General features: G+C 36.6%; 1 protein-coding gene across 1 annotated transcript in view; it reads right to left on the reverse strand.

Moving 5' to 3' along the window:
- Positions 1–13,853, reverse strand: part of LOC148956801 (limbic system-associated membrane protein-like) — a 91,522-nt gene that overhangs the window by 8,334 nt on the left and 69,335 nt on the right. Inside the window, exons 6-7 of the mRNA XM_089092066.1 lie at positions 10,194–10,341; positions 5,157–5,254 (exon numbers count right to left, since the gene is read on the reverse strand). Coding sequence (XP_088948192.1) covers positions 5,157–5,254; positions 10,194–10,341 — 246 coding nt within the window. The remainder of the gene's footprint in view (positions 1–5,156; positions 5,255–10,193; positions 10,342–13,853) is intronic.

Below are 13,853 nucleotides of genomic sequence, written 5' to 3' on the forward strand. Positions count from 1 at the left end.
TATGTATATATATATATATAATCCCAAAATGGTTCATCTTTCATTAATACGCAGATGTATGACCCTTGGGGGGATGGGACATCGGAGACATTTTGCTTAGAAGTGACATAAGTATTTTTGAACATTTCTGACCAAATTTTTTAGACCTGTCGTTGGAAGAGGGTGCCAAGCAACACTGTCCTTCTTTTCTGTCTCCCTAGAAAAATAATAATTTTTTTCTCGAAGATGAAATTTAAACCCAGAATTACATCTTCAATATATATATATATATATATATATATATATATATATATATATATATATATATATATATATATATATATATATATATATATATATATATATATATATATATATATATATATATATATATATATATATATATATATATATATATATATATATATATATATATATATATATATATATATATATATATATATATATATTGAAGATGTAATTCTGGGTTTAAATTTTATCTTCGATAAAAATATATATATTCTTCGATAAAAAATTATTATTTTTCAAGAAATCAAACTTTTCATGCTTTACTTCTTGTCTGAAATTCATTCTAAGTCAAAACAAGTTTAAACAGTTTCGGATAAATCGTTTTCCAGCCTCAATTAAAGGACTAGTTAATGATTTTTTTTATAAGGGTCAACATTTCTGTACACAGAAAAGAAGGACATGGTTGCTTGGAGCCCCCTTCCAACGATAGGTGTAAAAAATTCGGTCGAAATGTTAAAAGAAATGGATTTCAAAAATACTTATGTCACTTCTAAGCAAATGTCGCCGATGTCCCATCCCCCCAAGGGTCAGATATCTGCGTATTAATGAAAGATGAACCATTTTGGGAACACTTTTGCACAATGTAATTTTTTAAATTGCACATTGCTGTTGGTAATAACGTTCAACAATCAAAGACAATTCAGTTATTAAAAAGTTGAAAAGATTAAAAAGACATAATCTCAAGTATGGGAGCATACAATGGGTGATAAATGAAAGTAGTGATGTCAGATCTTCAATTAATGAACAGGTGAAGAAAAGTGATACATTTACAACACTCTGGGAATGACTCGAACATTTGGCATATCAGTGAATGACAACATTCATGCATGTACAGCTTCTTTTTGTTAAATGAAAGTTTACATATCATGCATTCGATGTATCCAACTAGCATGCTTGTCTTCAAATATGTAGTGTGTTTTTTCCTAAAAACATAAATTATTTCTGAACCCGCATATGAATCACATATTTTTCAAGAAGATAGCTTCTACGCAAGCTATTTTCCAGAGTCTTGTGGTAGGAAAAATGTTTCTTTTTTTTATTTTTCTTCTTTTCAGGGGGGATCTAGAGCGAAATCTTGGGGGAGATCCAATGTGACAAGGGCACCAATCAGCAAAATCTTAAGGGGATGCGACAAAGTTGCCAATAATTGACCAAATTGACAAATTTATTCTAAAAAAAGAGTAAAAAACAGGATAAGAGGGTGCCAGAAAAATCATGATGGGGGTCCACCCGGCCCCCTGTTCCCACCAGTGTTTCTTTTCATTCCAATTTGACATTAAATCTGCGAATTTTTCTTAGTACTGAGATTGGAATTTAAACATCCGTCAAAATCTAAACTGAAAATGAATTTTCATATCGGATCTCGAACAAAATATCAAGTTTATAATCTAACTAAGCACGTAAGCAGGTAAGTGTTTTTCTTGGGGGAGGGGGATAACGCAAACAATAATTTCCTTTGATAATTTGAATAAGAAGTGGCCAGAAATTCGAATAAATTTAGCATTTCGCAAAGAGTCCCTCCCCCGGGTACGTACTAATCCAACAGTACAACTTAAATCATGCAGTAATAATTGAACTGTTCTGTCCTCTGCTTTTTTCCTATAGGCTAATAATTTCTTTTTAAAACACAAGGTTTCAAGATTCCCACTGCTTTTTACTTGTCTAATAGCAGCAAATGATAATTAGTAGACTTAAAGTCATGTATTTTAGAATTAATTAGGACTGCTTTCCGCTGCTACGGTGGTCCTGATATCAGTACTTTACTAATTACAACTTTAAAAAAGATTAGTTATTTCCGTGAGGAAAGTGACAACTTCTTTTTTTTTAATACTAAATGTAACAAATTACTTGTGCCGTGCAATTACTTTTTTTAAGTGCCGTGAGAAATGCATTATTGGAATAGCATAATTGTCGTTTCCAGAACTCTGGAAACAGGAGGAAGGCAATTAGAAATAATTTATTTGGATATTATAATTAAAACAAATCGAAGCAGCCCTAGGAACAGCCCTCTAATTTTATTCATTATAATCATTATTCAGTTTGACCAAATATAGCTCATAATACTCAGATTAATTACTTTGTCAATAACATATAGAAACCGCAATTACAATAATTTATTATGTTCTTACAAAAAATTTAAAATCGTTATTCGTTCACCAAAAAACTTAATTGGGAACATTATTCCATAGCAAACTGGGATAAAGTCATATTTATACCATACAGTTTTAAAATGACAGCTCAATATGCCCTTACTGTCATCAAGCTAAAACTCAGACTTTGCTTAGAAAATGACAAGGAGATTTTCTTTTCTAAGACACTTGAATCAACAGAATTGCAGTAGTACTAGAAAAGCTGGAGATTAGACAAACTAGAAAGGGAACTTAGAAATCAATACTTGCGACAGACAATCTAGTTGTAAGAAGGGAGAAAATGTCTTTACTAGAGAATACCAACACTGTGCACGTAAAACAAAACAAGAGCTTTGAAACTTTCAATACGACCCTTAAAATGCAAGGTAATCTGGTACCAACACAATAGTGGCATTCTTTTCCGTGTGAAGCAGTCACTACTATGACACTAGTGGACCAGTCAGTGGCAGATCCAGAGGGGGGGGGCGGCGAGGGGGCCTCTCCCTCCCCCTAACGTCGTGCAATTTACTTAATTAACGCAATTTTGCGTTAATTAGACTTGCTCCTAACGCAAGTTTATCGGATCAACCTATCTGGGCCCCCCCCCTAAAACGTCCTGGATCCGCCCTTGGGACCAGTCCCCCCAAGGAATATTTCTGACCCTATTAGCGGGGGAGGGGTCTTGACGGAATTGTTACGGTAATAACCAATATATTTCATATTTGAATGGTGCTATTGTTTTGCTACGACAGTACTTATATGAGAATCTTGTACTTATATTAGTTCAAAATGAGAATCTTGATTCTCATCTACAAAATTTTCGATTATTCTTACTATATTAGGAAAGATCAGCATCCACACAGGTTTTGAATAAATATCATGTTCGAAAAATTTTTTTTTTTCATTTCTTTCATATCTACCTGACCCCTTTTCCATTCCTTTGTGCAATTTGTCGGTCAATTTAATCAAAGATTGGTATAAATTAAATCAATTATAGCAATCAAAATATAGACTGCAGGCAATATTCATTCTTAACCAAACCAGCAAATCATTAGATCTATAAAATATTTTGAAGTAAATCCATCCAATAAAGCAATTGAGGATTATAGAGCTTCAATGCTAGTTTGGTGACGATACACATGGGAGGTAAAGCGATTTTTATTTTCTATTTTACTCTTAAATACTTTTTATTCCATGTACAAGGAGCTAGGAACTGAAGTCACCTTAAAACAAAAAAGAAATAAAACCAAGAAAGAAATACGGCGCCGCATAAATTCCTACACATGAACTTGTACCTTGGTCGTAAACTCTTGGATTTTTGTCGCTGTATTGAAGTTTACAAAAACATTCAGAGAATTAACCGGCATCATTATCACTCCAGGGTATAATGGTATTAACATCAATAAATAGATCCCGGTCCACTTTAATTTCCTTACTTATTCCTTCTAGAGATGAATACTTAAACAGCATAGATATCAATAAATAGATCTCGGTTCACTGAAATTTCATCACTTGTCCCTTCAACAAAATATAGATATTTATACGGTGTTAGAGAGTGTCAATACATGAATAATAATCTAAATTCCCTGTATGCTAGTGAATATCAATAATAAATTATTTTTTATCTTATAGGAAAATGAAACTGCATAAAAGTAAAAAAGAAGCAATTTGGACACCCTAGTAAATCAAAAAATCCCCCCCTCCATGTACAATTGGTACTTATTAAGAATCCAGAACAGACACGATATATTGTACAGCGAACATGATAAAAGAAACTAGTCAAGCAGGTTTTTTCAACAAAGAATTCCTATGTCGAGCATTGCACAGGGGTTTCTCACTCCGTTTACAATATGTAAACTTTAGTTTTTTTGTGGGGTTGAAGGGGCAAGAAAAGGTATCTAGGTTAGGTTATGTATTTAATATGCTCTGCTTTACCCCCGTTCCTAATGTGCAAATATACAGCCTAATTTTGTTCATAAACTATTAAAAATTAACATTTAAAAGCCAGGAAGCTCAACATTTCACCATCATCATCGTCATTGACAACCAAGAACCAAAAGTACTTTCCACTAGCAATATGGATACTGAACAAAAAGTAGCAATAACAAAGAGTAGAGCAAAAATTACAGAAAATGAGTGAAGAACTAGAAAAGAGACAGAAAACATAGAAGCTACGAAGAAAGAAATAAGGAAAAACCTAAAAGGAAGACAGCTAACACAACGGTAAGCGACGAAGATAGTGAAACAGAAGAAGAGATCACAGATATGTGACCTCCTAGCCAATCTACACCAGGAATCACAACAAGGGGGATGATGTTTTGAATATTTTAAACATCGACGAGACTTTGCCTCCTCTGCTCCTGATGGATTTCGTTTTCATCTCAATGTAATTCGCCCATACAAGCAGTAATCTCCAAATGAATTACCTTTGTTTGCTACTCTTTCCTCGGGATAATGGAGGGCTCCACAGTGAATACGTAAAATCCTGACAACTGTCCGATAAAAGCAAGTATCAATGGGAAACAAAGCTTCAGTCTTCACTAGACAGCTCGCAAAAATTGCTCTTAAAAGGAATGGTTACCTTAATAAAAAATTCTTGACTTTGTTTAAATGTTACGAAAACAGATAAACAAAAATAAAATTTATTTCAAATTTTGTATTTATATCCAGTTTTTTCTTTGGTTTTACCCTAATACTTTTTTTGTCTTGATAGATGCAGAAAAATTGAAACATTCTTACCGAAGCTGAAGGTTCAGCATGCACAGTGCAAGTCAGTTCTGCGTCATATCCCTCCATGGAGTTGATGGACGTTCTCTCAACTTCTATCTCTGGCTTGTCTACACAGAAAATTAAATTTGAGAAATTCAACATGTCCAATTATCGACTAAACATCATTAGCTTAATCATTAATCAATGTAAAAAGATATCCCATTTATTTTGAACGTTCCATCCCACAGCCAACATACATGTTAAAACATTTTCTAAGCAACATGTACTATTTTAGGGCAAATCATAAGATTTATACTGCATTAGGATGTCAACTAATCACAAAAGGTGCGCAACACAGAAAAGAATTAAAGGAAAGCAAAAAGATAAGTCAGATGAAGATGCTATTCCTTTATGATGATGACGCCATAGCTTTCATAGTCTTTTCCATATCTCGAGAATATACAGTTTTTCAAATGCCGCTTGAATGCATTTCCACAAAAGCAATATTGGCACGCCCATACCCAGGAAGGGGGAGGGGTTCCGGGTCAGAAAGTAGAAAATTCCGCACTATTCCAACAATTTCCATTTTTTTTTGTAGAAATCATTCTCCTTAAATCATGTCGGTTGGTACGACCCCCTCCACCCCCCCTCCCCCTCTAAGAAAATTAATTGCATGTGTGTGTATCCAGAGGCGGTAAAGATGTCGCTACTCTTCTCGATAACTAAATATAGTCCACAAGGTCCATGAGTAAGTCCTTAGGAAAATAAAAGTGTAATTTCTTTTTATAGGTTATATTTGTGATAATTCTTAAAGGGTTGGGAAAAATGCAGTGGAAAATTTTGAGCATCAGTTCGCAATCATATTCTAAAAGCAAAATTTGAAGATTCTTATAAACATGTACATTTTGAAAATACAAGAAAAATTGATAAATGGGAATTCTAGCCCTGTACCCTTCACTCAATTGATGGCAGTCAAGTTTGGTTAACGTAGAAAGAGGGGATGGTGTAAGAATAGTCCTCTGGAGCATTCGGTAACTGCAAGTAGTGTGATTCCCCTCCCCCCATGGATTTTCAAAATACCAGTTTTGGTAATTTTCGGGGAAAAAAATAGAAAAAGACAAACAAAGGCATCCCCTTGGAGTGTGGAAAATACCTATTTTTGTATCTTCATTGTTCAAATTATCACAAAAATCCTTGCTGTAACCCCCCTCCCTGCAACCATGCACACAAACACATTTTCATGAATTGGTGCCACTGAATGATTGTCGGAGGGTTTTAATATTTACTAGGTCTTTATATTTTTATGTCCCCTTCAATATATTATTTCAAGAACTTTGTTTTAGGGATTTGAGAGCCTTTGATTGCACTTATTCTAATTAATTATTTCTTAAACAAAACGGCTTAAATGGACTTTTTTCCATTTTGTATAATCGCTGCTTCTAATATATAGCTAAGGATTGTTTCCCATGTAATTTCCGTTTTGTTGGAATCATAAATTCCAGAAGTCGTATAATTAATGAGTCGGCATCTTTTAGACAAGCTCAATTATTTTTGGCCCATATAGGCCGGATGCAGTGTCAGGCCGAGCATATTTAAAATCTTTGGCTAAAGTTTGCTGAAGAAAGAAGATAATCAATTTTGAAGTGATTTTAAGGCCTTTTGGAGGGCAAACACAAAATGAGAGCGATGTTAAACTGAATTAAGACACTATTTTGGATGTAACTACTTTTCTTAGTGTTCTTTTTTTTAGTAGAAATTTACACGGAGGGAAATAACGGATGGGAAATCATCCCAAGATTTGTTCAAGGACCTTGTTTCTCAGAGAAAAAAGTTGAGCAAACACAAATATAGAAACAAACACGGTTATTTGTTTGAACTTAAAATGTTTTTTATAGTATCCTGCGAAAAATCAGTTGGCATTAGGTCCTAGCAGGGACTGCGGCTTAGATGCGCTGAAGCCACAGCTCAAGCCTTTTCGAGGTTACCATTCATTCCACGCAACGTAATGGGTAGCGTACTTACGTGGCAAGGTAGCATGAAACAGAGGCAAATTACTAAACCGCAATTAAGCGACCAAACCGACGATGCAAGTGAACATCTTTTAACTAGGGATAATCTTTTCAGAGACAAAAAAGCCAGTAAAACAGTGGGGACAGAAAAGATAATTCCATTAAGTCAAATTTAATTACTGACACTCATTCAGTCTAGAAACTCCTCTTTGTTTCATGTTATCCCTAGTCATAAGAATTTATGGTATGGAGGGTCTCACTTTTCTAGAGTGATAAAGGAGAATCTCTGCCATCCCAAAGATCAATAAAAGTTAGAAAAAGATTCATACAAGAATCATTTGTATGACGTTAGGTAATAAGAAAATCCATCAAGCGGGTATATCCACTTGCAAGAAGTAGAATAGCCACGACACAAGTTTTTTTGTTTTTGTTTTTTTTTGCTGAAAAAGAACAAAAATAAAAGAAAGATAAGTTTGGAACTGACAAACGAATATTGGAAGCCACGATAATAACCATGGTGAAGTACTGCTCTGAAACGCGGGTGATTTGAAAGACTTAGGAGACATGTCAAATGTTTTCCAAAGCAATTGTCTAAGGAGTTTTAGAAAGTCGTTGACTGATGATATATCAAACTACAAGCAGGCTGTAGGGAAAATGCGGTTCGGTGCCACTAGAGTTATAGTGAACGAAAAGTCAGGATGGCTATGCCATGCTTTACGGATGAATGATGACAGATGACCAAATAATGTTCTTTTTGGTCATAAAACTGGGTCCAAGCAAAAAGTAGGTCATCCCCCCAAACAGGACAGAAGGAGGCCATACCAAAGGATTTGGTGGAAATTCATGGAAACGAGTGAGGGGATAAGCTTTGATCAGATCAGAGTGGAGCTGTGCGCAACTGCGTTGGCCTCCGATGGCTTTGTACTACAGTGATTTAGTAGTAGTAATAGTTTCGATGTGCCCCTTTATTTCCAGAAAAAAATCAATGCAGAATTGCCGGAGAGGGTACTTACCTGAGATTCCTGACGTTGTCTCTAGAAACTTGTGGAGTAGTCAAATCATCTTATTCGATGAGAAATCAGAAGTTTTTCTCTCTCCGAACGAGAAGAAAAATTTGGGATATATTTGCAAATAAAATCAGATCAATCTGCAATAAGGTTATTTCTGAATAAAAGCGCATGAGATCGTGTATTTCAGAAGTCCAAGAGCTTATCCTGTCAAAGCTCAAAAGTCCAAATACACACAAAAATTTATGAAAAATAAAGAAATCACCAATAGAACAAATTACAAAGCCCACATAAACGTGATACATAGCGAAAAAATACCTAATGGTATTTTAGCGAGAAAATAATTGTAATTCTATATAATAAATAATAATTAATTGTATAAACTATTCCTCCTTTCTAAGCTTTTATCCTCTTTCTAAGCAATACGAAATATTGTGGTTGGATTATTACTTTGTAAAATACCAGGAAGCAGCAAAACAATCCCATGTAAGTATTTTTCTCTTAAATCAGAGAGCACCGGCTACTTCCGGAGAAAATGGTCCAAATCTTCGTCCTCATCTTTACAAAGAGGACATAGACACCGCCATTCAAAACCTAATATATTTTCGTCGGATACTTTTGGCTTGCTCTGGATTGGAAGGAAATTCGCCCTAAGTTGAATCTATTGAGATAAAATTATAGCCGGTAAATTAACTTTAAAAGAAGTTTCCCCTTCAGATCTTGGTTTAGCCCGGTCATAGATGTTTCAATGGTGTAGAGTTTAAAACCAGCCCCTGCCAATACTGAATTTCTTGGCTCTCTAAGATAAATCGTACCGGGCTTTTTAAATCTGTTGGGAAATCACGGGAACAAAGACCATGATTCCTTGAGTGAGGCTCTCACTCTTTCTAGTATTGACTTAATTTGGGATGGCCTCGACGTTTTCAAACCATAATTCAACATCTGATAATAAGCTGCTCTTACTAGTCTATCTTCATTACACCTAATGAGCTTCAACCGAAATCTAAGCATCAAAATAGACCTACGTAGTTTTAAAGAAAACAGGCCCATATCACCTTTCAGAATCTGTGAATGAGTTGTCTGGTGTAACCCAAACATTCTTTTATAATACTGGGGCTGAAGGGACTCCAACTTCTATGCCGATTCTACACCCCAAATCTCTGTTCCATATTCTATGACTGGTATAACTTTTGTATTAAATATTCTTTTATGCATTTGTAGGTTTTTAATTCCCATTATGGTCGGATTTCTAAAAACTGCAGACATGGCAACTTTGCCTATATTAATTATTTCATCAACATGACTCTTTAAACTTCCATTTTTCGATAAAACAAAATCCAAAATTTTTAATTGTTTTACTAAAATTCAGTTCCTAATTATTAAATCTATAATTATCTTCACCACCTACTTTCCTTAAAAAAAAAAAAAAAATTAAAACTTCATTCTTTTCAACGCTCAGCATTAATTTTTACATCTGCAAATATTCTTCTATGAGACTCAGAAGCGTCCGCAGATCTTGCGGTGTACTAGCCACCAAAGCGATATCATATGCTGATATGAAGGAAGATTAGTGCTCCCATTGTTGTTATAAGGGATGAAACTAACACTTTGAAATCGAAATAATTCTTCTCTTCATTTATAAAAATTTTTTAACGTTAGATTTAGTACATTTCTGAGTGAAATAAAAGCGACAAAACCCTTCTGATACCCACATAAATGAAGTGCTGCGATTACATATTATGATATGGAACACATTTTTAACTTTATTTTATATTTCTTTTGAGTGTAACTCGGGTGTTTCACATGAACTTTTATAGAACCACGTTTTTTTTTGTATTCAAAATGTAACGGCATATACCCATACTAGAAAACTCTACAAATTTGGCCCCCTATTACTGCTACGGTTGTCACCTGCATTTCAGATAATTTTCAAAAAAAATTCAAATTCATGAACTTTCCTTGTCCCAAACTCACTGCTGGACATGGAAACAAAATTAAAAATAAATTACAGCTGAAGATAGAATCAAAACGCGAAAACTTAAGGAACTTACATTGCACTTCCAATGAAACCCTGGCTTTGTCAGTTCCTTCAGAATTTGTAGCAACGTATTCATATGATCCAGAATGTTCTCTACTGACGCTGGATCGTGTTATACTTTCTCCGCCAATGGTCTTCTGCCCATCAAACATCTTTTTTCCCTAGAAAAAATGGACTGTGACGCTCGCAAATCTTTTATCGACAAAAATTATCTTTTTTCGGTCATTAGAAACACTCTTGTTTGGATGATGAGATATGTCGACCATAAGCGCAAACTTCAAGGGCCTTAGGGGCCAGAACCCTGAATTGCAGCTTCTGGGAACTCAGTCAGCAAAAAAACACTTGAAGATTTCCAAAAAATATTAATTTTTTTATATGCTGGGACTGATTTTAGTTAAAATTATAACATTTGATCTCCAGACAATGAAAACTTTGCACCCACGCTGCCAACAATTTTTCATATTCACTTCGACCGTCTAAAACTGGAACATATTATTTATAAACAAGAGGAGACAGGAGACATTATTTCTTAAAAGTTAGTCTACCCCCCCTCAAAAAAAGAGGAAAGCGTAAATCATACCTTTTTGAAATGAATAACATATGAAATTAGCTCTTGTGTTTAATAAGCAACCCCGTACTCAAGAATGTTTAGAGTTTGAATGGGGTGTATCCCATTTGAGCGCTTTCCCATTTGAGCGCCATGGCGCGCAAATGGGAATTTCCTATTTGCGCGCCGTATTTTAATTAGTTCAGTTGTGTCCCATTTGAGCGCCAGATAATTAGGTCAGGTGACCTAATTGCGTAAGCGATTGCACAACCGTTTACCCACAAAATGCAATAGGATTTAGTGTGGGAGCATATTTTTTTACCCTCTTATAACAAGTATTTAATGATGCCAGGAACAATATTTCTGGTTAGTATTAATAAGTCAGTTTGACAATGAAGAGCTCCAAGAATAAACAACTGCTAGAACACGACGGTTTCGTCTACAGATTCGATAAGCCGATTTCTGGAGGAAGAAAGAAGAGCTGGAGATGCATGAAGAAGGGATGTCTCGGGCGGTTACACACTGATTCCAGCGACGGCTCACCAGTTTCAGTTGGTACGCACGACCACAGCGCTGATCCTCTGCAGACCCAGCAGTACAAATTCCGGTCAGACCTTCGAAGCGAGTCAGCCCGTACTACTCGTCCGATTCCCGCTATCTACGACGGCCAGGTCGCAAGTGCTGCTGCCAGTGGGCTGAGTGCTTTGCCTCAGTTACCCTATAAGCACGTGAAGTCGTCCATGTACAGATCACGAAACAAGCTGATACCACCACTGCCCGCTGATACTATATCCGTACCGACGCCCTTGCCCCAGGCTTTCAGTGAGACGTCTGCAAACCAGAGATTCCTCCTCTTTCAGCTTCAAAATAACGCTGCGATTTGCTTTGCAACCGACGAGTCGTTAAGTCTGCTTGAACGAAGCCCGGAATGGTATATGGACGGCACCTTCGACTCAGCTCCTTCCCCATTCGGCCAGTTGTTCACCGTTCACGTTTTCTTCGGCGACAAGCAACTTCCCGCTGTCTTCGTGCTCATGGAGAGCAAGTCTGCGCAGCTTTACAACGACGTCTTCAGCGAGCTGATCCTACAGGCTGCGATGAAAGGAGTGACACTTCGCCCGACGACCGTCGTCTCTGATTTTGAGACCGGTCTGCTGACATCCGTGAAGCAAGTTTTTCCGGCCGCCAAGCACCGTGGGTGTTACTTCCACTTTTGCCAAGCAGTAATCAGAAACTTGGGGCGTCACTCAGTCCGTGAGCTGTACATGACCGATGCAGACTTCAACCTCTACGTTCGAAAGCTTCTGGCTCTGGCGTTCCTACCTCCAGCGATCGTCAGAATCAATTCTGGTCCAATCATTTCTCACATCGTTCGTACCTGGCCTTCGGCTCGTCCGTTTGTCACTTACTTCAGCCGTCAGTGGTTCGACCAATGTCCTCCTCATTTCTGGTCAGTCTACGGCATCCAGCGAAGGACAAACAACGACCTCGAATCATGGCACATGCGGTTTAACCGAAGAGTCGGTCGCTACCACCCGAACTTGTGGCAGTTTATCTGTTTCCTGAAGGAAGAACAAGCAGTCGTCGATTCTGCAAGGACACAGCTACTCCAGGGTCATGTCATCCATCGGACGAACAAGACGTAGGCACGGCTGAACGAACGACTCGAAAAGCTGTCGACGGAGTACAGGGCTGGAACTCGAACAGCAGACGAGCTTCTCTTGGGTGTCGCACATAACATTTCGCCGGATGTGTGATATTAGCAGTTTTTGTTTGTATTTTTACCAATATATTAATTTGAATTATCCGTTTTTGGCACGATTTTTGGGTGATTTCGTTCCATTTCTAAACGATCGTTGTGAAATAACTCTAAAAAAAGAGCCGAATATTTCGACTTGACGAGCAAGCCTTCTTCAGCGGCAATCAGTTCTTACCCTATGAACGTGCGTAAAATCTTCACTTATATTCTTCACAAGCTTAACAAACGTTTAGCTTCTTAACTCTCAGTACAGAGTTATTTCACAACCATTGACCCAATAAAATCCTCAGTCTTGTTCGTTGTCTTCGTGGCACTAAATATTTGTACAGGTCAATGTGGCAGCAAACCACGCTTCATCCACCGCAAAATCACAATTTTGGGTTTGGCGCTCAAATGGTACTCCGTGGCGCTCAAATGGGAACAAAATTCCGTGGCGCTCAAATGGAACAAAATTCCGTGGCGCTCAAATGGGAAAGCGCTCAAATGGGAACACCCCTTTGAATGTCTCTCGAAATGTGAAAAATTAAAAAAAAAGTTATTTTTTTTTATTATCACTGAGCAAGCAGTTAGGATTCAGCATAATGTTTTCCAACTTCAACAATTACCACGGGTCATTATCTGTTCATTTCCAAAGAACCCTCAATACACCATCTTACCTTTTTTTTTTTAAAACAGAGTAAAATGAGACCTCTAAAGCAATAAAAATAGAAATATAAGAGGGCAATAAAAACGGGAGGTTTGCTTTTTCAGCTAGCACAAGCATGATAAACGAAAGATTTATAGAATGATAACGTTTTCTTGCAGGAAATCCTTCAATTTCATATTTAACAGGAGAAAAACGAAATGACAAAAGTAGAGAAAAATAAAAAGCTTCAACCTTTTTACTTTGGCTTTAACATGTATTTAAGAAAAACCACTGACAAAAACATAGGCCTCTCCCTCCTTGCCCTCAATACAAAACATGATTGTGCATCCACTTTTTGTAAACCTGAAATGAACATTTATATTATGATGTCCTTTTTATTTTGAGTAAGTTCCGAATTCATGGTTTTCTTAGTAATTAAAGTCTGGGCAAAGAATAATGCATCAAAAAAACAAACAGCCAGGTTCGAAAACGAAACTCTAGTAGAAGTGGAGTCAGAATTCGGGGTTGTTTAAATGACTCTCGAGCCCTATGGCCTCGAGCTCTTTTTATAGGAGCCCTGCTCTTTCGCAAGTAATTATTCAAGAGATTATAGATGCCATTGCAACACAAGAAAATGAAGAGCAGGAGTGCCAATTCACGACAATATAATGGGGGGGGGGCGCAAGGATAAGTTCAATTTTCAATGGAGATATTATACATGATATTTCCCAAAATCTCGGGA

This window comes from Artemia sp. Qi Xiang Cuo, chromosome 1, assembly GCF_049724085.1.
Source record: "Artemia sp. Qi Xiang Cuo chromosome 1, ASM4972408v1, whole genome shotgun sequence".
Classification (NCBI taxonomy): Eukaryota; Metazoa; Arthropoda; class Branchiopoda; order Anostraca; family Artemiidae; genus Artemia; species Artemia sp. Qi Xiang Cuo.